The sequence below is a fragment of the Pseudopodoces humilis genome, chromosome 4, assembly GCF_049639895.1.
Source record: "Pseudopodoces humilis isolate 2021_Gansu_Grassland_sample_001 chromosome 4, ASM4963989v1, whole genome shotgun sequence".
Lineage (NCBI taxonomy): Eukaryota > Metazoa > Chordata > Aves > Passeriformes > Paridae > Pseudopodoces > Pseudopodoces humilis.
In genome coordinates, this window is record NC_142203.1 from 7,087,624 (window position 1) to 7,110,446 (window position 22,823).

Below are 22,823 nucleotides of genomic sequence, written 5' to 3' on the forward strand. Positions count from 1 at the left end.
TTGCCAATGCAATTCACAACCATCAGGAAGTGATTTAGACTTGCTGATTTTCAGTGTGGCATGCACTGTACAAAATTCTAGAGTTTCCACCAAAAACAGCACCAGATGTCGAGCTGTATACAGTGCTCTTGATGCCTATCATCAAAATAGAGGTTTTAATGACATTATTTTAAACTGTCTCAGGGTTTTCACTAGCTGTTCTGTTTTCTTGTACCTGTCCTTGCATAGAAATGGCAAAAACATCTTCTAAATATTCTGTTTAATATTAATTTAAAAGCAGTGTTAGTAGCAGACAAAATAAAACAGCCAAGTGACGCCCATCTCACCCTGTACAACAGATATCATGGTGTTTAGACTAAATCTGATTATCTTCATCATTGTGATACTAAGTGTCTGCCCTTAAGAGTAACAGTTACTCCTCAATGAATTCTGACTTTTACTGCGGTCAATGTTCCAGCTATCATCTTCATAGCAAAGCATTCACATGAGTATCTTCAAGGCTGAATTAAGCCTTGAATTTCTCAACAAACTCTTCAGTGCAGAGCTGTGGTTAGGCAATATCGTTATGTACTTTTTAAAATATGTTTCAATATGAAAAGCCTTAATTCAGCATTTGCAGGACATAGTGTCAGAGCATCATTTCCAATGTAATAGCTGTTGATAAAAATTAAATAAACAGACCAATTAGACTATGAAACAACTGATACAAAAGTAGATGACTACATAATAGTAAGTAGCAATGCTTTCTCTTGCATGTGGAATTTCCATTGTACTCTGCATGGCTACCTGTTATACCAGTTAATGGCCCACAACACTGCTAGAAAATGAGGCATGCTCTAACATCCCCAAGAACCACAAAAAAAATTAGACCATTATATATATATTATCACCTAGCAGAGATGGCTTGCCTGTTTTGGGTTTATAAGAGGATAAAAAACAGTACTGGTGTCCCTTCCTAGTACAACAGAATTATTTTACTAAGTAGAGGACAAAATGTAGCTCATAAGCCGAAGTTGCATGACAGCAGCCTGCTGTAACTGGGTTCCCGAACACAGCCCTTTGTGTATTTTGCTGTGAATGGGAACTATTTCTCATTACATGCAGGAACTCTGAGTGTGAAAACACCACACATCAGCAATTCCTAGTGTTGGCTGTGTTTTACAGCATAAACTTTTTGTTGAACAGTAAGTGGCATATCAGTGGCAATAAAACCGTTCACTCCTCTGCACACAGAAAAGCAAGCTACCATTTTGAAAGAGTTAAAAAACACCCTGTGATCTATGAGAAGAAACCCAAAATGCAAAAAAATCCCAAAGAAAAATGTTAAATAGGTTTACGAAGTACTTTACTTAGTTCTGGCAATCTCTGATTTCAATGGCATTTATTATCAACTATGACTGCATATTTCAGTGTTTTCCTGAGGTGGTGTCCACAGTGACACCTACCTACTTGCTCTAGGCACTCTTGGCATCATTCTGACAACCATTATGACACGGAGCACAACTAAAATATGTTTTGAAATTATGATGGGAAATCTCCCACTGAATTGGTATATAGACATATGCTGTTTATATATTGTATCTCTATCTAGTATCCTAATAATATTATAAATAGTTATACAAATATTAATAAATTTCTTAATACAATAACAATTATTACAAATTATATGAGGTTATATGTATTATCATTCACATTAAATTTTAATAAAGAGGGAAAATTTCCTTTGTTAAGCAGCCTTTATAACTATGTTTATTTAAAAAGGTCACTTAATTCTTCTTATATTTATACATACTCTTCATGCAAAACATCTTGCTTGTGGCCACACCTCCTAATGGTCACCTAACCCAGGGGAGCTTTAGAATTCAGTATTCCAAATTGCTTTACAGGCCATTGCAATATTATTGAAATTACCTCTATCTGTACCTGTAATTATTTATAAATTTGAGAATTTAAATGGTCAGTATTTCAAGTAGCCTTAAAGCAATGTAGAACCTCCTTTACTGCCTGGTATCTTAATCTCATATGGGATCTAAAACACAAACCCAAACAGAGTTACTTACGAATTTAAAATAGTAAACATGCATCTCTAGGGAATTCTAGGAAGTAAGTTTTTTTAAGTATGTAAGAAGCTATTTGACAAACTATTTTAAATACAAGGGTTTAAAAATGCTAAAACACTCATTTTCAATAAAGTACTGCACCTTCACATTTCAACTAATGCATCACTTGTATGCAATGCAGTGCTTCTACTTTTTTGTTGTTCTTTTATTTTACTAGAAACTGTAAATAAACCCAAGGTTTATTTTTTCTAACTGTCTACAGAGTACTATTGTGAAATCCAGTTAAAACTTTGTTTTTCCTGATAAACAAAGCAAATAAAAGTTGTTATACTTATGCAAAGGGCTGCCAATGTAATATTAACAATGGCAGTAATGAAGTATGAATAGAAATACCTGTAAGTGAAAATAAAAGATGAAGAAAGCAAAAAAAAAAAAAAAAATTTAATTAATAGTGTGCATTGAGAGCCAAGGACAGGAGCAGCAGCAGTAAAGAAGTAACACACAGAGAAAAAGTGCTTGTACCAGAACTGTGCTGTGGATGACTTTTTAGCAGACAGCCTGTGATGAGACCAGAACACAGATGACTCACAGGCACATAATAACTCCACTGTGATAAAATAAAGATGAGAAGAAGGTTACAACAAATTCATATGTGCTACTTTACTTCCTTTCAACAGGATGAAGACCCAGACATATGATAATCAAAATAAAGGAAATATTGACAATGCTCAGCAGTCCTGCTTTAGATTTCAGATGGATCAAATAAGGTAAAGCATGAAGCCAATATCCCATGTGACATAAGTGCTTGTCCAAAACAGAGTCTGTCATCACCTAGCAAGAAGAAACCAGAAATCATAGTGAGACATCAACAGCTAGCATCCCTTGTCTTCTGTGCTGCTAAAATAACACTACCCAGACTACCTGAACTCTTAGGTTTTAGTATTGTGGCTGTAAGGATACCCACTGTGAGTGCATAGATAAAACCTACTTCAGAAACTAACTCAAAGGAAAATCATCTTTACCCAGGAGGCCTTCCATTCTTCAATAAATCATTCCTGTAACTGTATTATTCTCAATAATCCATAATCTAAGCACTGAAAAGGATTCTAGATTAGAGAGACATGATAGCTGATGTGAAACAGAATGTACCTAAAGAACAGAGGGGTTTTTTAATCTAAAGAAAAACAATGTTTTTAAACAGTGATACATTAAATAACTACGGCAGCAAAAACTGTTCTAGGCAAAGCTAAAAACAAAGAGTGAATAACAACAAATAAAAATAAATAAGTTGAATATAGAAGTTTTTGCAGTTACCAAAAACGCTTTGCTAATTTTTTTATGTTTGGTTGTTTCTATTCAGTTTAGAAATGGATTTTCTAGTTTGACCTACTTGCTGATTTGATTTTGTAAAATATTGATAGAAAATACAGTAATATCAAAGCCAAAATATGTGAAGAGATAAAAAATACAACTGTAATCTGAAATACTACAATAAAAGGAGATCAGAACTTTGGTCCTGTTTCACTAAGCAGTAGTCCTGAAGCAAAAGGAATTTTTAATCACCACCACCTATACCCTGGCAAAGAAATCTGATTTCTCTAAATAATCTGGAATCCATGAAGCAAAGAGGGACAAAAAGACCCATGTGCATTACAGGGATATGAGCAAGGAAAGGAAGAAGAAACAGGGTCTGTACGAATATGTGTGTATGTACTGCATGAGGGCTGGTGAGGAAGAGGGAAAAGCTGGACACATGCAGAAGAAATCCTCCAGAAGCAAGAAAGAGAAAAAACCCCCACCAAAGTAGAAAATGCAGCATCTGATTTGCACAATTTTGAACTAAAAGTTCAGATATTTCCTAGCATCAATCAGCATTCCAGGCCTGTATATGAAATCAGTGGCACCTCAGAGACAGAAGGTCTAATCTAATGCTCAAGTAAGCCATGATGTGCTTGTACTTGAGCTGCTCATAGCATCTCTCTCCTTTATCCAAGCAGATAATTCATTTAGCAGAAAAGTTCAAGATAATGTGGATATTGTATTTCATATTAATAAATAAATTATATACATCTCAGTCTCAGAACTGAGTTTTTAGTTATAAATGGGTTTACTGGCTGCAGTTCAAGTAACAAAAGAAATACACAAAGCCAGCTGTGATTTGGTACTATAATCTGAATTATCATTACATGCAGAAAATAAGAGCAATTCCACAAAAGACATTTAAGATTTATTAAGTTATATCAGATCCTCACCACTACCTATAATGGATATGTAAGTACTTCTACACTTTATGCCCTGGAGCCCTCTTTTCCAAGAAAAGCCAAAAAGTGAGCCTGAAAGGTCAGAAAGACAGCAGGCTTTATTCATACATGGTTCTGACATTTCATAACACATCCTGTGGAAGTTAAGAAGTGCAGTAACATACAGAAAGTTGCAAGGGAGTCCCATTTCAGAAGGAAGGAACTAAATAAACCAAGTCAGACCAAAGCCAGCTGCAGGTAGGACAGCATGAACAGGGTTCAGAGGTAGCTCCAGAGCTTGGGTTAAGAATCATATAATCACTTGGGTTGGAGACGACTTCCAAGATCAACAAGTTTAACCTTCGATCAAACAACACCATGCCCACTAAGCCATGTCTCAAAGTGCCAGGTTTAGTCATTTTATAAGCATTTCCATGAGTGGTGACTCCGGGTACAGGCACAACAGAAATGGCTGTGCTTATTCTGGGTGTGCCTGGGAGTCAGGGCAGGTCACATCGAGCAAAGCCACACCTGAGCTAATAAAACCTGTCACCTCTGATTTGTTTCTGCATCAGTGGCACAGGCAATTTGCATCCTAAATTATTCAGAAGAGACCTCTACAGGTTACTTTAACCAATTGCAAAGACAGAAGTTATGACCTTGCTGAACTCCCCCTTGGAAACTGTCTACATATGATTAGATATAAGCTGAGTATAGGTGAAACCTAATTCTGACAATCTTCCCATGCTGTTAGATTGCTGGATATTTCCACAGCTGTTTACATGTACATGCATAGCTCTATCTCTTTCCAGCTGCCAGGGTTCAGAACTTATCAACATGAGTTAGATAAAACAAGGAACACAAACTCACTGTTAAGTTAAAAATGAAGCTGATTTTTTTGAAATATGTATCTATTATCAGAAAGGAATTCTATGGTAATATCAGGAAGGCACACTCCATTGGTACTCCAGTGGAATGTCTACAATGCATTAGTAGGATAATGAAAAATGTCCATGCATAAACACTGGGGAGAGGAGATGAGGATCAGATCAGAACAGATCACTGGTAGAACAGACTAAATATGGTCTACTGCCCTAGAATGGATCAGGAGACACGAGGCAACTGCTGGGAAACTGTTTAGAACTGTGTGAGGCAAGGATCTGATACAGGAAGATCATCTAGTTTTCATAGTATCATAATATATAATATCCTCATCATGGATCATATTAGCATAATGCATATGCTAGAGGAAGCTATATTAAGACTCAACAGCCAAGACAGACACTTCAATTGCCTATAACTGAATGCCTGATATAGCAGAAATAAAATTATTCCAAAATATTTTTGGGTTTTTAACTATGTTGTTTATAAAAATTTACTTATAAAGAAAATTTTAAATGAAAAAATTTAAACATACAGAAACCCAAAACAGAGCAAGTATGCTACCAACTTGAGTTTAAACATTCCAGCTCCTAAAAGGAGCAGGTCACAAAACACACGACTTCAAGCTCCCTTCAACTATCTTGAATCAAGCACTGGAACATACAAAGATGTTTGCATCTACTTTTAATTAGACAAATCTTTCCAGAGAGAGTTGGTGCAAGCATCATGATGGTGCTTATCTTGCCAGCTCTTTGGAGGGACAGAGGCACTGTGGAAGGTTCTACAAGATAAGCTGCTGAAATAGTTGTATAAAGTGGTAACTGCACCACAGGATTCCACATCAATCCTCAAAATGCCCCATTCTAGAACACACATTTCAGAGACATGCCAAGTCCTTACCTTCTAATTAAATTCTCTTTTCAGGACTAACTAAGATTCAAGTAAATTGAAATTAACATAAAGAAGGAGAAGAAAGAATGTTGTAACTTAGGATTGCTTTTTGCATTTTACAGATTACATTTGATCTTGATTTGTTCTTTCCCTAAAGGAAGAGGAAAAAACATTGAAATTTTTACTGGGACTCCTGCAGCTCCTTTTTGATTACATGGGAGATTGAACGATAAATTATAAGCAAATGAAAATGCAGTTAAATGATCCTGAGTAATGCAATGAATTAAAACCCACTTTGTCATTCATGATCACTAAAAGCGAAGTTGGGGTCAGAAAGATAACAGAAAGGGTAAAAGAGAAAGGCATTTTAGTTTCTTTTTTTTTTCCTATCCTTTTCTGTGAAAAGATGCTGAGTTCACTTTGAAAAGAAAAGAACAAGAAGCAGGCTCTGTAGCCTCTTCAGCTTTTTCTTGATAAATCTTCTCCATGCCCCAACAAAATTCAGCATCCATTTGTTTCAGGCTGTCAGTCTGGACTCTGGCAGTATTCCAGGCAGTCTTACTGATCATCATATAAACTTGCTAAGAATGAGCTGTTATGAAAACTCCTTATGCCTTGTGAGGCCTTAAGAGACAATAATGGCAAATAGCTCTTTTGCTGTTCTGAATACCAAAGCAGTTCCTCATAATTATTTCTTTTTCTTCTTTTAAGAAAAGTTTTAAGGTCAACAATGCAAGATAAAGCACCAAAATCCCACTGGGACAACAGACAGAGCAAAGAAAAATGAATAAATTAACACAGAAAATGTGAGTATAATGCTCAGTTTTTCAGATTGACTTGGCACTACAGGAAAGTGACACTCTTTCTTACACAGCGTTATAAACTCTTCCATGAAATTCTGCTCTTTCTCATGTGGAAACCATCCCTGGCAAAGGTTTATCTACATTAGAAAATTCTAGAGGTTGCAAATATGCAGCAATTTTCCCTGAACAGCTTTATGACTAGTGTTGCACATTTACTTCATTACTTTTCAGGTCAGTCAAGTCCATAGGACAATACAAACTCACAGTTCTATACCATCAAGCATTTGGCAAGTCTCAACATGTGGGGCTTCTTTCCCCAAAATTCATTAGCAATTCTCATTTTAACTTCTATCTTTCTTAGGATAAACTGTGTACTTAAAGGATATCACAGCAGATTAATAAAAAGTTACTGTATTCAGTTATTAAACAGTACAGTATTCCTATTTTTAGATCAGAAGATACCAGAAATAAGCCTCCACCAAATGTGACCTTTGGAACAAACCTTATCAAACCCATCTTAAAAATCATTTCACTATAAAACAGTAAGAATTAAGAAGAACATTACAAAGAAAATAACTTACAGCAACCTATATGATGTTCAATCCTTCAAGACACTAACATGTTGCAACAGTCTGGTTTATCTAAGCAGCAGTCTTTTAAACAGTCTTAATATTTTCAAACTAGGAAGAGTTGTCATAGTTACACAAGTTATACAAGAAAGGGAAATCCCTATGGTAAGTTCTCCATTAACAACACAATGTTTTAATAGAAAGATAATTTCCAAGTAAAGCTGTTTTCTCATTTCTTAGTCTACTAAAAATTTCACAGAAAAAAAACAGGCCACTGTAAAATTCAGGAGGTTTTATAATTTCAAGGTAGTTGAAAAGCCATCCAGCAACTACAGTATTGGGCTGTTAAGAAGATATCTGGGCTGTCTACCCTTTTTGTTAGTATTTCAATCTCATTTAGGTAGAGAAGAATGAAATCAATTAATTGCAAGCTTTAAAGGTTACTGCAAATTTATCCATTATGCAATCACAAAAATTTTAAAACCATCTGCTTGCTAAATTCCTTTTTCACAGAAGCTAGCTAGCATAACTTAAGCCCATAAATCTGATTTGTGTATAGATCTCAACTTACAAACACATAAAACTTTAATAAGAAAGATAGTAATGGTTTAGTTTACATGGCTATCTTGGTAATTTTGGAAAGGCAAGGGGAGGATAGGCAGGAAAATTTGTTTAGGATTTAAAACAAAAATTATCTTTTAGCAACTCTCTGCAAATTCCTGAATGCTGTTTTTAGGTCCCATTTCTTTCATACATGTAACTTTCCATACATACATGAAGGAAATTGCTGCTACATACATTCTAGCTTCTGTTTATATACAACAAAGAATATTTTACTTCGTTTATTTTTTCAACAATTAAAATTATAGCTTATAGAAAGCAATAATAAATCTAAATTCTACAATAAATAAACAGTGCACACATTCTGTACAAGGTGCTCCTTCCCACTTCCAGAGGAACCTGCAGAAAGACCTGTAGGACAAGACTCAGGAGAGAAGAGACCTGGCCCTCTAAAAACCCAGCCAATGGCAGGGAGATCGGATGCATTTTCCTGTATGTGCATCCCTTAAAGAGGGATCTATATAACATACATATACTTAATAAGACCTTTTCCTAGTGCCTTTTAAGGTGGATTGCAAAAAGGATCAAGTCTTTCCTTCTGTTGTGAAGATGACAGATTGACACTGGTAGGACATGTACAGTGAGATCAGCATGGCCAACAGCAAGTCAATAGTACGCAAAGGATGTTATTTTCTTGCTAACATGTAGTGCTAATATGAGATGTGTTTAAGGCCAGGCTGGTGGGGCTCTGAGCTACCTGTTCTAGCAGAAGGTGTCCCTGCCTATGGCAGGGAGTTGGAACTGGATGATCTTCAAGGCCCCTTCCAACCCAAACTGTTCTATGATTCTATGTATCCATGATATGCTACTTTGTTTATTAGTTCAGCTAATCCTCCCTACATCACCCAATCCTGACTTTTCTTTATCACTATGGTTCTTACCATAGAGGTAAGAGGACACATAACACTTTTGTTAACACCCCCACAACACCCCCCAGGAAAAGGGTCTAGTGCAAGGGATAATGGCCTTTGACAACTTAATTTATCTGCTATTTGCTGGCAACATTTGGGCTATTTTTGCACGTAACAAAGGATGGACACAATTAAAAATGCACCAGCAACCTTTCTTTACTGTTTTCACTGATGCCTTTATCCATATGCATGGTTTTCAAACCTATTTACACTTGCAACAAAGCTATCTCTGCAGAGCCAGATTATGACAGAATCACTAGCAGAGTAGCACCTCTCTATATAAAGTGTTAAGTTTCAATATACATTTCTAATACCTGAATAAATTAAGACTGATTTAAAATCAGAATCTGGAATGCAAAGCAGAATTTAACTTCTATGGAACCACACCACAGGAGTCTCAAAAGACACAGTAGGTGTACATGTATTTGGGATATATAGATGGCAGATAATTTGCAAGCATTAGCAAAAGTTAGAAAACACAGGAGAAATCCTTTGTTTCATGGAGATGCTTCTAATTTTATCCTCAGGGAAAGAACTGTCAGACATTTATAAAATACATGTGTTCTCAGCCATGCATTCACAGAATAGAATTCTAAGTTAAAACTTAACATTTTTAATTATTAAACAGAATGTCAAACTGTTTAAACACCAAGCATAAACCCATTTAAGACAAAACAATGAAGATAATGAGAAAGTTTAGTATCAAGTGGAAGACAAGTTTACCACTATCCTGTTCTTTAAAGGCCAGCGTTAAATACCAAGTCAGAGCACTATTAACTATCATTTTTTTGTAATCTCAACCAAACTTGTCATTAAAAAAAAACAGTAACATCAGGATCACTGCTTCTCTACTTATCTAAATGACTTTTCTCTGGCATATTTATGTTTTCTGCTGATTTGGTCAGTCTCTTGGTGTGCCAAGATGTAAGAGCATCTGGAAAGTATGATGGCTTGAAGGCAGTCCCATGTTTGTGAGGACATGCAGGGAGGGCAGCCAGCCCAGGGGGTTTACAGACCATTGAAACAGGGCAATAATTCTCTTTGCAAGAAGTTTCCTTCTGAAGCAAGTTCAAAACCAAGAATGTTTGGATAGACTTGAACTGCGGAACAGGTATGAGAACCAGAGGAAAGTTCTCATTCAATTACTCCTCAATTGCATTAGCATGTTTCAACTTGTACAAGACTCTGAAAAAACTGTAGCAGAATGATAAAGGTGCTAAAACATCAGGATTTAGTTTTATCTTCAGAGATGTCTGGAGAAGCCGATTACTAAAGTACCCCTTAAAACTGAGGACACTGCCTTCAGTCTCCATTTTAATGAAGTTAATTGTGCATACAAATATAATAATCTAATAGAATCTAATTTAATAAAGGCAGAAAACTCCACAAAGTCAAATATTTCATCAGTGCTCTCATTCTACAGCCTGTACTCAAGAATTATAAGCAATCGAAGTCTTCATGAACAAAATGGTTCTTAAAGCAGCTTGCTGTATAATTTTGAAGACAAATCCAGTGATATATAAAACAAACACAGTGTTGTATATTAAGCAGTACTAGAGGCTACCAAATCAACACGTTTTCCAGCTGCTGAGAAAATCAATGAAGAGGTAAAATTGCCCAAAAGCTGTTATCATCCCAACAACTTGAAATTCACTCCAGCCATTGCTGAATAAAATTAACTTGCTTCCAAAAATAAATCAAAAGCAACCCAAAACCAAGCAGTACATGCTAGTAAAGAAAAAAAAATGTGTATTACTAAAGGTCACCCAAACATGAGTTATTAAAATTGAGACATCACCCAGACGTGAAGTTTCTTTAAATACTTCTTAATATTCACTACCTAATTCTACTGTTAAAGGAAATGCCATTTAATATCTCATCAGGAGACTAATGAAGCTTCTGTTGTCTTTAAAGGCTGCAGGAAAATTCTCAACAGATTTCTGGAGCTCAACCATTCCAAAGCTAGTAGAATCCAGCATTTCTGAAGATTTGCAACACAGGTGACTTTTCAGGTCAGTCACAGAATGCAGAATAAGACAAATAGAAAAAAAATACATTTCACATTATGGAAACAATGAAACCTATGGAAATATCCCGCTAAAAAAGGGAAAAAAACAATTACCTGGAACAAGTTCCATAACGATATATATAGGCTGTCGTTGAGTGCAAACTCCTATAAGTTTTACAATATTAGCATGATCATATTGTTTGAGTATTCTGCAAAATACACAAGAAGTTTATTATATTAATAAACTTTATTGTACAGGCTGATTAAATATTTTAGGAAAATATCTTAAACTTCTAATGTTACGTTAATGGAAGATGTCATTATTGTTATCAAAGAAAAGAATATCATTACTGTTATCAAAATCAATGTAACAGATTTTGTTACACTCTTTTGTTACCACTCTGAAATGAAAATCATAACTGATTCATTAATGAATCAAAAATTATTCTTATTGTAGTTTTACCATTTGTCTATGTGACATTTATCTACATAACTGAAAAATGGCCTGAAAGATTTGCAGTTTCTTAAGAACCCTTGCATTTAATCAGAATTTCAGTGGTGGACCAGAAGCAGAGCTACATCAAAACAGTATGCACAGCGTGCCTGTTACGCTTCCCTGCTGCACTGTTCAAAAGCACATTTGTTCCAATTTTACTTTGAGAGATTAATTAATACAACAAGTTTTAGGAGACTATAAGGACAGCAATTTTGAGAATTAAATGAAAACATTTACATCTTTTGACACGCTTTAATAAGAAGAACATTTCCAGCCTAAAACAGCATGCTATGATTTGTAAGTGAAATGAAGAGCAAGAAAAAATTCTACAGAGACCTTGTAACTTAAATGTTCCTTCTGATATTTGCTGACTCAAAACATACTCTTTTCCCCTTCCTCCCTAGGATCAAGAGTAAAATGCTAACCTACCTGCTACATACACAATTAACGAAAAATAAGACATTCCATTTTTTCAGACCATTTTTTTCCCATTAGTGTCAAGCTACTTAACAAATGACATATCTGTGCCATTGCCAAGTTTTTAAAAATTATTCAATAGATAGGCTGGCTGATCATAATTCTATAAATGCAGATAGTATCTTCCATTTTTCAATACTGATCATACTAGTTTGGGAGTGGAAACTGAAACATATGAAGCTTCATAGCAAGAAGCAACAAGGTAGTTTAAAAATGATGCCATTTATCTCAAGTCACCCCTCTCCCTGGAGTCTCAGAACCTACCTATGCACATCAGCTGACACTCAGAATACTTTGCACATTCTGTCATGACTGCGATTTGAAAAATAAGCATATAATCTCATGCTGATTGACACAGTATAAAATATCTCTAACTAGAACAAACTCTTCTTACAAAGCAAAAATTACTAAATGGAGTCTATACCCCACAAAAAAAAGTAGTCTGGGCACATTTGATCACCTCTGTTAGCCATGCATGTAAGGCAGGATTTAGGCCTGGTACAATCACATTTAAATTAACAACATCTTCCAGTCTTCTTATCCCAATCCTCAAGGCACATCTTAGAAGTTCTAAATGAAAGCACTTAAGAAAACAAGATTTATTTTACAGGCATGGCTTGCTTTGTCAAAGAGATGGTTTCAGCAAGTGCAGATGCTATTGCATTCACATGTTAAAAATGCAAATGTTTAGTTACCAAGGCAACAGTTGTGGAATGTACTGAGGGAGAGAAAGGAAGGAAAAGTTTGACTACTGCTTTTTTTAATTTTTAAGAAGGTCAGGTTTTGTAAATGTATCTGGTAATACAAACTGAAAAAAAACCTGCCACAAATAATTTTAGAGAACCTACCTGGCTTCTGAGAGAAATTTTATTTTCAGTTCCTGAGGAAGATCTTCTTTGCAAGTTTTTACAGCGACAGGAGTTTTATCCTTTAACGTTCCTTTATACACCTCACCAAAATTACCCTGAAATCAGGGGGAAAAAGATCATTCTAAGTAAATAAAATCTTAATGAATTGCCAGAAAAAATAATGCAGACAGGTATTGAAACTGGAACAGAACTTTGGAATGTGTTTACGAAGCCAGTGATATTTTCTTTGAGTACCTGCCCTAACCAAAGCTGGTCACTCTGACATAGTACATCTATTATATGTACATAGCATGTAAGTTCTGGTTTGACCTTGCTGGAAAGAGGGGAAAAAAACACCATTAATTAAGTAATTAGAATTTTCTCATAAAACCTCTCAGGAACTTTTCAAATCAATTGACACTGACGGTAATACTTTGTCCGTCTTATTCCTGATCCTGCATGCCTTCAGTTTCACACTATTATATTTTCTGAATAATTTTTAACTAGCAGTCTGGAAAAGACCAAAAACTGATTTCAAAAACTGTGGCAAAACTCACCAAAATAAAACAAACATTCTTATATGTCAGAAAGAAAAAATACAAAATATGAAAAATGAAAATACTGAATATTAATTTTTATCATAAATTAAACACACTGCAAAATGTTGTGTCTGGTGATACAGAATTTCTTTAAAACCCAAGCTCAGCATTGCTCTATAAAGACAAATTTGTAAAGCTTCCATTTGGACAAGACTTTAGAAAGCAGCTCCTTTTATAATCAGACATTTTATGTAGTGAACAACATACCCCCAAGGCAAGTTAGATTATTTAGCTTTCATAGAAGAAAAATTAAGTAATTAATACCGTAAAAGTCTCCACCAGATGCGTTCTGACTTAATAAAAAAAAAGGAAAATTAATTAGAACACAAATCGAAAGAAGGAAATTGTGAGGTACAGAACACTGGTATGAATGAAAAAAAACCTCAAGAAAAGGAAACAAGAAGGAAACTATAGATCTCATACTTCCAGTTAAGCTTTTATTTCCCAAATAAGCACAACTCAATTTTGAAACTATGTCTGATTAATTTCCACATGCACTACACCTCTGTGTCCTGGTACAGGTGACTTCAAAGAAGTCTGCTGGAGATGCTTTCCTTCCTTTCCTGGGTGATGAAGATTTCATTACATCATGCAGCTGAATTTAGTGTTGCCAAAGAAAGACGACAGAAAAGGGAAAAAAGAAACTCACAGATGGAAAACAGTAATGTGCTTCCAGTAACAAGAGAAGAAATATAGGGCTGAACACACCTGCAGAAAGTTTTTACATATGCTGGGACAAGGAAGATGTAGCTTGCAAGTGAGGCTTAGGATCTCTGACAGCCCTTCTAAAGCTCTGCCAGAGGCTAGTACACTACCTCTTCAGATCTGAAATGGCATCAGGCACCCAAGGTAAGCAACCGAGTTGCTCCTAGTCCACTTTTCCTCTACCCTTCTGGTCAGAATAATTTAACAGTGAAATCTAAACCCACCCTAAGCTTTATTTAAGTCTTGAAAATGCATTACTTCTTTATGGACAACATTGAAGTATTATTAGATACACAATTTTTAGTATAACACATTCCTATTATGCAACTTCCATTTTGTGGGGTATTATAGAATTAATGCTGAGTAAATAAACTGACCATTCACTCCTGAGGTGATCTCTTCCAAAGCCTGCATTTTTTACACATTAAAATTTTGTGACTGAATTTTGTGATTTCTTCATCTTTTCCAGGCCACTCAAGGTTTTGTAGACTCTCAGATTTCTCATTTCTGTGGTGAATGCCTATAGTTTGTTTCACATTTTGTCATACAGATGCTGAAGTTCATGTCATTCTTATCTTTTTTAAGTATGACTACATCTTTTGAGAGTTGAATGCATAAGACTCATGCTGCATTCCAAGAAAGCTTTTAGCCTGTTCTGTATTTTTTAAATAACATCCTTCTATAATCACTTTAAAATTCTGAGTTGCCTTTACTGAATGTTAAAAATGGTTTGTGCCAAAAACATGCACAACACATGTAAATTGAATTTACTAAAATGCTTTTCAAATTGCTTTGTCTTTACACATCAAAATGAATTCATATTTATTTTTTAGCAAGTCAAAGCTTTTTTATGGCTGGAACATCTTTATTTTTCTCCCTCGATATTATCCTGTTTAAGAATGTGAAGATCCTACACTACCTGCATTTTTTAAAGGCACAGCTCTGTCCGGTCATACTTTTTGTTGTCTTACACTGCCAAAGAGATTTTATCCCAGGTAACAGAAGTTTATGGCAGTATTTCATTCTCTCCACCTCTTGAATTTCTTATTGATGCTTTTATTGTGTATCGTATTAAGAAGGCAATTACTGCTTTGATTTGTCTCTTCCTCATTTAATCTAATTTTTTTCAGTTTTTGGAAAACCTTTTCAAACACTGTCCAGAGTAGCACTCAAAATGGTCTTTACAGGTGCAAAGGTGCCAAAAACGTGAGGAGTTTGCCTGATTTTGAAGACTTGTACTTTCTAAGCAGACTTTGTAAACTGCAAGTTTATAAACTACACAAGAATTATTATAATACAGATAAGACTGTGAAACTACCTAACTGCATCAATGAATGAGTGAAAATAATCACGCACAAGCAATTAGCATTTAAGAAATAAGGATCTAGTAATCTCATCATATCAAATTTTATACACAAATACATAAACATACACCTGTTTCTCTACATATTTTTATTTATATTTTGCAACATTTTTCTCAGACTACAGAAAGTAAAACAGCCTCATCATGTTTTATATAAATCCAGTTCGCTCAAAACCCTTCCAAAAGAGAGAAAAAAAAAGTACGCTAGTCAAATAATTTCAGCACAACCATTACAATGTTTACTCTCAAGTGTGATTTACATCTGTTTAAAGCATAAGGCTGTCTTGTGTATTAGCATAAAAAAAAAGACATAAAAATTGCATACCACAGTAATTTAAAAGAAAAGGTATACAGAAATAGCTTAATGATTACAGAATACATACTCAAATGTTATTTAGCTCACTTTATTACTTACTTTGCCCAGTAATTCCCCCAGTGTGACATCTTCATGATTGAGAACCCATTTCTTATCCTATGAAAAGGAAAGCAGAATTTTCAGTCTGTGCAAATATGCAAGATACAATTTCTCTAAGACACATTTCAATAGAAATGGAGCTGAAGAAGTATTACATTTAGAACACTCAGTCACAAGCAGACCAAGAAGTTCTAAAGCTAAGCATTTATAATTCAAGAGTTTAGAAATCTTGCTACATAGTAAAATAGTGAGTGATATCATATAGATAATATTTATTAGAAATTAAGCCTACAACATGATGGTATGTAGATGGATGAGCACTATACAAAGTTTCACACAAGCTCTGGAAATTATATTTAGCACCCTGATTTTAACAATTTGTCAAGTGAAAATTAGATAAGAAAACTTCATTTTAGTATACAAAGTAACTTACTACTAAATCAAAAAGAACTCCCACATTTTTCTCCTTAGTGAGAAATGGAGTCCTTCTCCATTTCTCAACAACAGACATATTAGTATCTCTTACACTTTCTCTGATAGCTGGAAATACTACAGGCAATTAATTACCTGAAAAGATAATACAATGCCAGATAAAGGCATATTTTGTCCAGGCATTGACCATCCCCCTGTGCTGGGCACTGGTGTCCAGTTCTGGGCCCCACAATTCAGGAAGGACATTGAGGGGCTGGAGTGTATCCAGAGAAGGGAACAGAGCTGGGGAAGGGTCTGGAGCACAGGTCTGATGAGGAGCAGCTGAGGCAGGTGGGGATGCTCAGCTGGGAGAAAAAGAGATTGAAGCCAGGTGGGGGTCAGTCTCTTCAACCACATCCCACATGAAAGGACGAGAGGAAACAGCCTTAAATACTGCCAGGGAAGGCTCAGATTAGAAACTAGAAAAAAATTCTTCACTGACAGTGTGGGTAGGGATCGGAGTAAGCAGCCTAGGGAGGTGGTGGAGTCATCTTCTCTGGAGACTTTTTGCTGAACATGAATTCAGCAAATTAAAAAGGGGTGGGGATCACTGCTATTGTGATTTCTATGTTTTTGTTCAAAAGTGTAATGTCACAAGTATGGATTCTAGAGACTCTCTGCATGCCTCCATTAACCCAAAGTCTCACCACACAACACCTCCCAGCCCCATCCCAAGAATTCCTGCACCATGCTGCATGATAGAAACCAATCATTACTATTTCTCTTCCTTGGGTGGGAAATTGTGAGACTTAGGAGAAAATTCTCAATATACCGTAATTTATTTTTCACCTATACACAACACTATTGCTTAAAACTACTGCCTCAGTGATAAAACATCATAAGAAACAAATTTCTTTTATCTCCTTCTTTTGATACTTCTTGCTGAATCAATGTCTCATTCAGAAGCTGTTATACTACAAATAGATAGGAAGTGCTATCAAACTGCACACTTGTTTAATAATAATACTCAAGTTTTAGAAAATGATTTGCAAAGAAAGCATAAAACAAACAAACCCACAAAAATTACTATTTAGAGTTATTAACATAATGGTTTTTAACATTTAAGTAAGTGTGGTAAAGCCAAAAAGTTAAAGAATTAAAATTGAAAGGATTTTTTTCCTGGCTAACTCCAAGGATTCTGTACTTCAGTGAACAACTTTTTGACAACATGACATTTCAAAAACTTATTTATGAAGGAAAAATTCTGATAATTCTTCAGAGAACTAACCAAAGAAAGTAACACCATAAACTAAAATAAAATGATCTGTTGAAGGATTTATTTTAATTGCATCTGTACATTAATCATTACCTGTATTTTTTATGAAAGCCTTCTGTAATTTCTTATACCACTTTAACTCATTCATTAATTTATTGTGGTTCTGCCACAATCAAGTTTTTCACAATCAAAGAATTATTCCAAGTTTGACCAGTATTGTTTGCTGTAACTCCTATAAACTGCACAAAAGCAGTTTCTTCAGCAGAAATCTAACAGAAGAGTCATGTACATCATGCCAGTGTACAGTTCTGGCACTAAAAAAGAAACAAGCTAAATTTTGTAATTTGCAATAAACGTGTTAGATATTAATTTAAATAGTGTACAAAACACACTATCATTGGCTCAGATAACTGCTTTTAATTAATAAACAATAATACGAACAGTAAGGTCAACAATAATAAGACATTATATTGCAAGTCTGTTGTCTCACTAAATCTACTTGAATTACCTTGAGTTTAATATGACGTCATTCAATAATCTGAATAGCTGTCAATAATTAAACACATCAATAAGGCACACAAATCAATGGATAAATACTAGCATATCATGAACAAAGGTTATGAAATAAAGTCATGTCTCTGTCTGATCATGAAGTTCATGATCTTCTCCAAGTGCTTAATTCTGACTGTGAAGAGCATATAAGGATTTTTCCAGTTGTCAAATGCCATTACTCTACAGATTAATCATGTGAGCAAAAGATATTGAAAGTTACAAAAGAAATGTGACAGGAAAATGGGACATAAAAAATATTCTTGAATGTAGGTATAGATCAACAGACTCTTTCAAGTCACAGAAATTTTCATTTCAATATAGTAGCTTCTAAATCAAATGGAGTAAATCCAGCACATTTTTGTACCATCAAACTAATCTGAATGACAGTGAACAGAGCTCCTGAGACTATTAATGCCCATTACAATTTCATCAAGAAGGAAGCTGTTTATGATGCAGCCCTCTTCTTGTGACACAGCTACAAATCTCTCTTTACCTTGTGCTTATTCTGATTTTTCTCTTGTTAATTTTGGACCACAGAATATAAAAGCACTTCAGAAAAATTCAGTCACACAAATTCCACTTGAGCATACTCATTTGTGATCTTAATTATATACCTTATTTCCAAATTGAATTACTTGGGAAATCCCAATGCTTTACAACATTCTACTTTATTTCTGTCCTCTGGCCTCCCCCAGGAGGAGAAACTGAATTACATGAACATCACACTTCAAGCACAGGTTTACTAACAAGATGTTGGGAATCCTATCAGTGTATCTTAGCTTTGGAGGTGCTGGTACATCTGTTGGTCAAGCACTGAAAGACAACCAGTCAGTTCACAAAGGGGAGAACATGGTTAGCCTTGATAGTTACCCTTCCCCAACAGCCAGGTACTCAATAACAAACAGCACACTGAGGGTTTTTTATATGCAGGAGCTTGCTAGTGACTACCTTTCCAGACTCTGCAACTATCCAGCACACTTGTCTGCTTTCAACAAAGATAAACATTTTCAAAGAGAAGAGTTATTTCAAAAGTCAATTGTGACTGACAAAAACCAAGCCCCAAACAGACCAGTAATTAAAGAAATAAAACTTTAAATTGTGAAAAGGAATACTTAAAAATAATCAGAAATGTCTCCTTTTACTCATAAAGTATTCCAAATACACAGTGTACTACTCCTGGATATGTTGCATTCCTTCTATAATGTTAGGGTGTTTCATAGTTCTCTAGACCATGTTAAGGTTCAAACCTTGAATAGCTTGCAAAGAATCAATTGTTCATCAATCCTTACTTCAGTGAGCATACAGTGGAGTTGTGTGCAAGCCACTGAGAACAGTTTGAACAGCAGATGGTTGCTGTAGAAAATGAATCTCATTTTTCCTTTTCTGAGCTATGAGATGGAATTTTTATCACTATTACCCTAAACATGTTCAAAAGATGTAATGTAAGTGCAGTTTTTCTCCTGCCCACTTCCCTTCATTAGGAGAAACTACATCAAAGAGATCACAAATTACTATGCCAGGAAGAAAGCTTACTAATTATCTGTAGTAAATTATAACAGCTTTCAATAAAACAGAAAACATAACCATGAACTAGCACTTAAGTGTTCGAATTCCCTTAGCATTATTTTTCTATAATTCTCAGTAACAATTTTAATAATTAAGAATTCTAAGATGTTACTTTTTCAAATTAAAAATCAGCAGTAAAGCAATTAGATAGTAAACTTTTGAAAACAGACGTTTTGAAAATTTGTTATGAATTTATGAGCTTCATCTTAAATATGTGGTTCTAAAAATCTTACCATTTCTAAAAGGAGAGAGAAAAGGGAAGGGGGGGAAAAAAAAGCCACCTGTGCTTGTATTCAGTCTCAGAGAATCACCAAATGAAACAAATATTCTTACCCAAACTCCAAAGCAAGATTTTTCAAAGAGGAAGAGTGAAGAAATCCTAATCAGGTTCCAACACAGTATGAGTAAGTAAGTAAAATGTTATCATTGCTGTTATTTACTCATCTCATGTTCCCTGTCACATTATCTACTCTTCATAGTTCAGAAGGCAGTATCTATAGCAAATACTGTCAACTGTTTTTCATCTTAATTGTAGATGTAACAAAAGTGAAAAAGGATAAAAAACTCCAGAGGATGGAAACTGTAGTTGATTTAGAGAGCCTCAGAAGGAATCAACCAAAACCAAAAACTTACTGCTTTAGGAGAATTGAAAACATATGACTTTCCAATCTTAAGAATCTATCTGAGCACAGCAAGTAGCATTTATGAAAAACCTAAATATCCCTCCCCTTTCCCTCATCCTAGTACATTAATTCTTAACATTCTTCTAAAAACCTCAAAATAGAGAAATATTGTCAACATCTCAGGAAGCAAGTGCATAAACAGGCATGATGCCTGTTTCTTCATGTTTTAAGTAGAAAAAATGCATGAAAAATACTTCACAAAGTATTATTTGCTCTCCTTCCAAGTTAAATAGGAAATATCAGTAGCATGAATTACTGCAGCTAAGAGCTATTTTTCTACATCAACAAAAATGGAAAGCTAATCTTTCATTTTGAATACTAAGGATAATTGGAGTGAAATTCTTTTTATGGCTAAGAAAATCAGAATTGCAGACAATTTTCATCAGATGGGTATTCAGATCTCACTTATCAGAACTTGATGAACCAGACAAGAAATAAGTAACAGCTGTGTACATGTGGATAGGGTTGATCAATGTGGGAAAGGAAAATTGTCTTTTAAGAGAAGTACTATTTTTGATACCACCTATGCCAATAGATATATGTTCATATGAATTCCATGAATCATAAACCATGTGATTCAAGTCCTTCAGATTAAGTACAAAGGTAGCTGGTGAAAAAGATTTTTCATAAGAACAAGTGAGCTTTACAGGAGGGGTTTTGAAAAACCTCACTGGCAACTTCTTTAAAACTGTTTCAGAATAAAGATTCGTGAGCTGTAAAAATTGTTATGGAATCTGCTTTGCATTATTAACAGCACTGTATTAAGCCACACTGATGAAACTCAATGTGGGCTGTAAAGCAGAGAAATAGCACAGACAGGTTTAGCTCCTTGGGAAAAAAGTACTATTTCATCTGACTTCGTACTGTTACATAAAAAAACTCTGTGATGTTCAACCCTCCTGCTAGAACCAAATTCTAAATAATCATAGAACAGGAGGGGAGAAGTAAGATTTGGAAAAGCTACTGTGCAATTTATAAACTGCAGAAATTACCTCAATTACCTGCACAGTTGTTATTTGACCATTCTTTCTTGAAGATCAGTAGACAAAATGACTGTACAATTCAACATAAAACAACCTTTTTTTTTTTGCAGTACTTCCCTAAGCGTATGTTTTCTTATTCATGAAAGGGCTAAAATAATGCTGAGTATATTTCAGGAAATAAAGAAGTTTAAAAAAAACCTGAGAATAGAAAGACACAGAATGTGAAATCCTTAAGCACAGGAAAAGTCAAGTTTATGTCAAAACCATTATATTTCAAGCACATTAAAACACATGTTATTCCTCTCTACTGAATACAGTAAATTCAGCTACCAAAACAAAGTACTCTGAATTATCTATTAACCAAATATATTCATACATAAAAATTATCAGCTCTGGATCAGAAATGCCCTACAAAACAGTGAAAGTCATTTGAGTCATACACTCAAAAATAAACAAAACCATGTGATAATGTGGTTTTTCATTTAAGCATTCCCTGTGATTTAAACAGAGAGGAATGGAAAAGCAGAGTCACATTATGCATGCATAACACCCTCCCCAAACACCTGAATTACTAAAATAGGCTCAAATATTTTCACATATGTGGCAAACACATTTTTACTTCCACCCACACATGAAAAGTTATGCCAAATGGGGTTGGGGGAACTACAGGTGCTTGTAAAAATGTCCAAGAAAGTATCCTTAAATTATGTAAGATACTTAGCCACATACCTAGTTCCATCCTGATTTAACTTCAAAAATATCCAGTTGTTTCCAGTTACATGATTTTGTTACCCCAGGAAGAGAAACACTTAATTCATCCCTCAGAATTGATGTCTAAGTTACAGTGGTCAGAATGCAATACCTTTCAGAGTACTACAGTTCCGCATTAGAGCTTCCACCAATTACTACTTTGTTCAAAGCAAAACCCCAAGATCCTTCATCCTATGCTTTTATAGCCACACCTGTTCATTTTGCACTCTTTCATAGTCTTCAGATAACATGTTAAAACCACTGAATAGGAACAGAAATAACCTCTCAAAATTTCAAATAATCTGCTGTATTAGCTAGTTTGTGACTGTGAGAGTGCAGGAAAAAGGCAAAGCCACACAGAAAGGAATCTTTATTTACAAGATTTCAGTGTACCAATGAGCTCGGCCTGCATTCCAAGCAAGACAGATGTTGGCTTTGAATCAGAAGTCATACAAGATTACACAGATGCCAAAAGTTTAAAAGAAGCATGCTGCACCAAGTTTTTTACATCAGATACATACAATTCTTTAACAAGATATTTCTGTTTCTCACATACCATTCATAGATCATTATTCATTGCTATTATTCAGATAGCAAAAGCACTGGAAAAACTCTTCAGCAGCAGGAAAAAAGGCCAATCAATGAAGGACACACAAAGGGAAGCAGCACACATACCAAATGGCTCTGCTAGATATTAGCAGATTCTATTATTAC

The 22,823-nt window shown here is 34.9% G+C and overlaps 1 protein-coding gene across 2 annotated transcripts in view; it reads right to left on the reverse strand.

Annotated features, from left to right (window-relative positions):
• The window catches only part of FER (FER tyrosine kinase), a 157,254-nt gene that overhangs the window by 38,993 nt on the left and 95,438 nt on the right, over positions 1–22,823 (reverse strand). For both annotated transcript variants that reach the window (XM_088054103.1, XM_088054104.1), the window contains exons 14-16: positions 15,889–15,945; positions 12,807–12,922; positions 11,100–11,194 (exon numbers count right to left, since the gene is read on the reverse strand). In XM_088054103.1, coding sequence (XP_087910229.1) covers positions 11,100–11,194; positions 12,807–12,922; positions 15,889–15,945 — 268 coding nt within the window. The remainder of the gene's footprint in view (positions 1–11,099; positions 11,195–12,806; positions 12,923–15,888; positions 15,946–22,823) is intronic.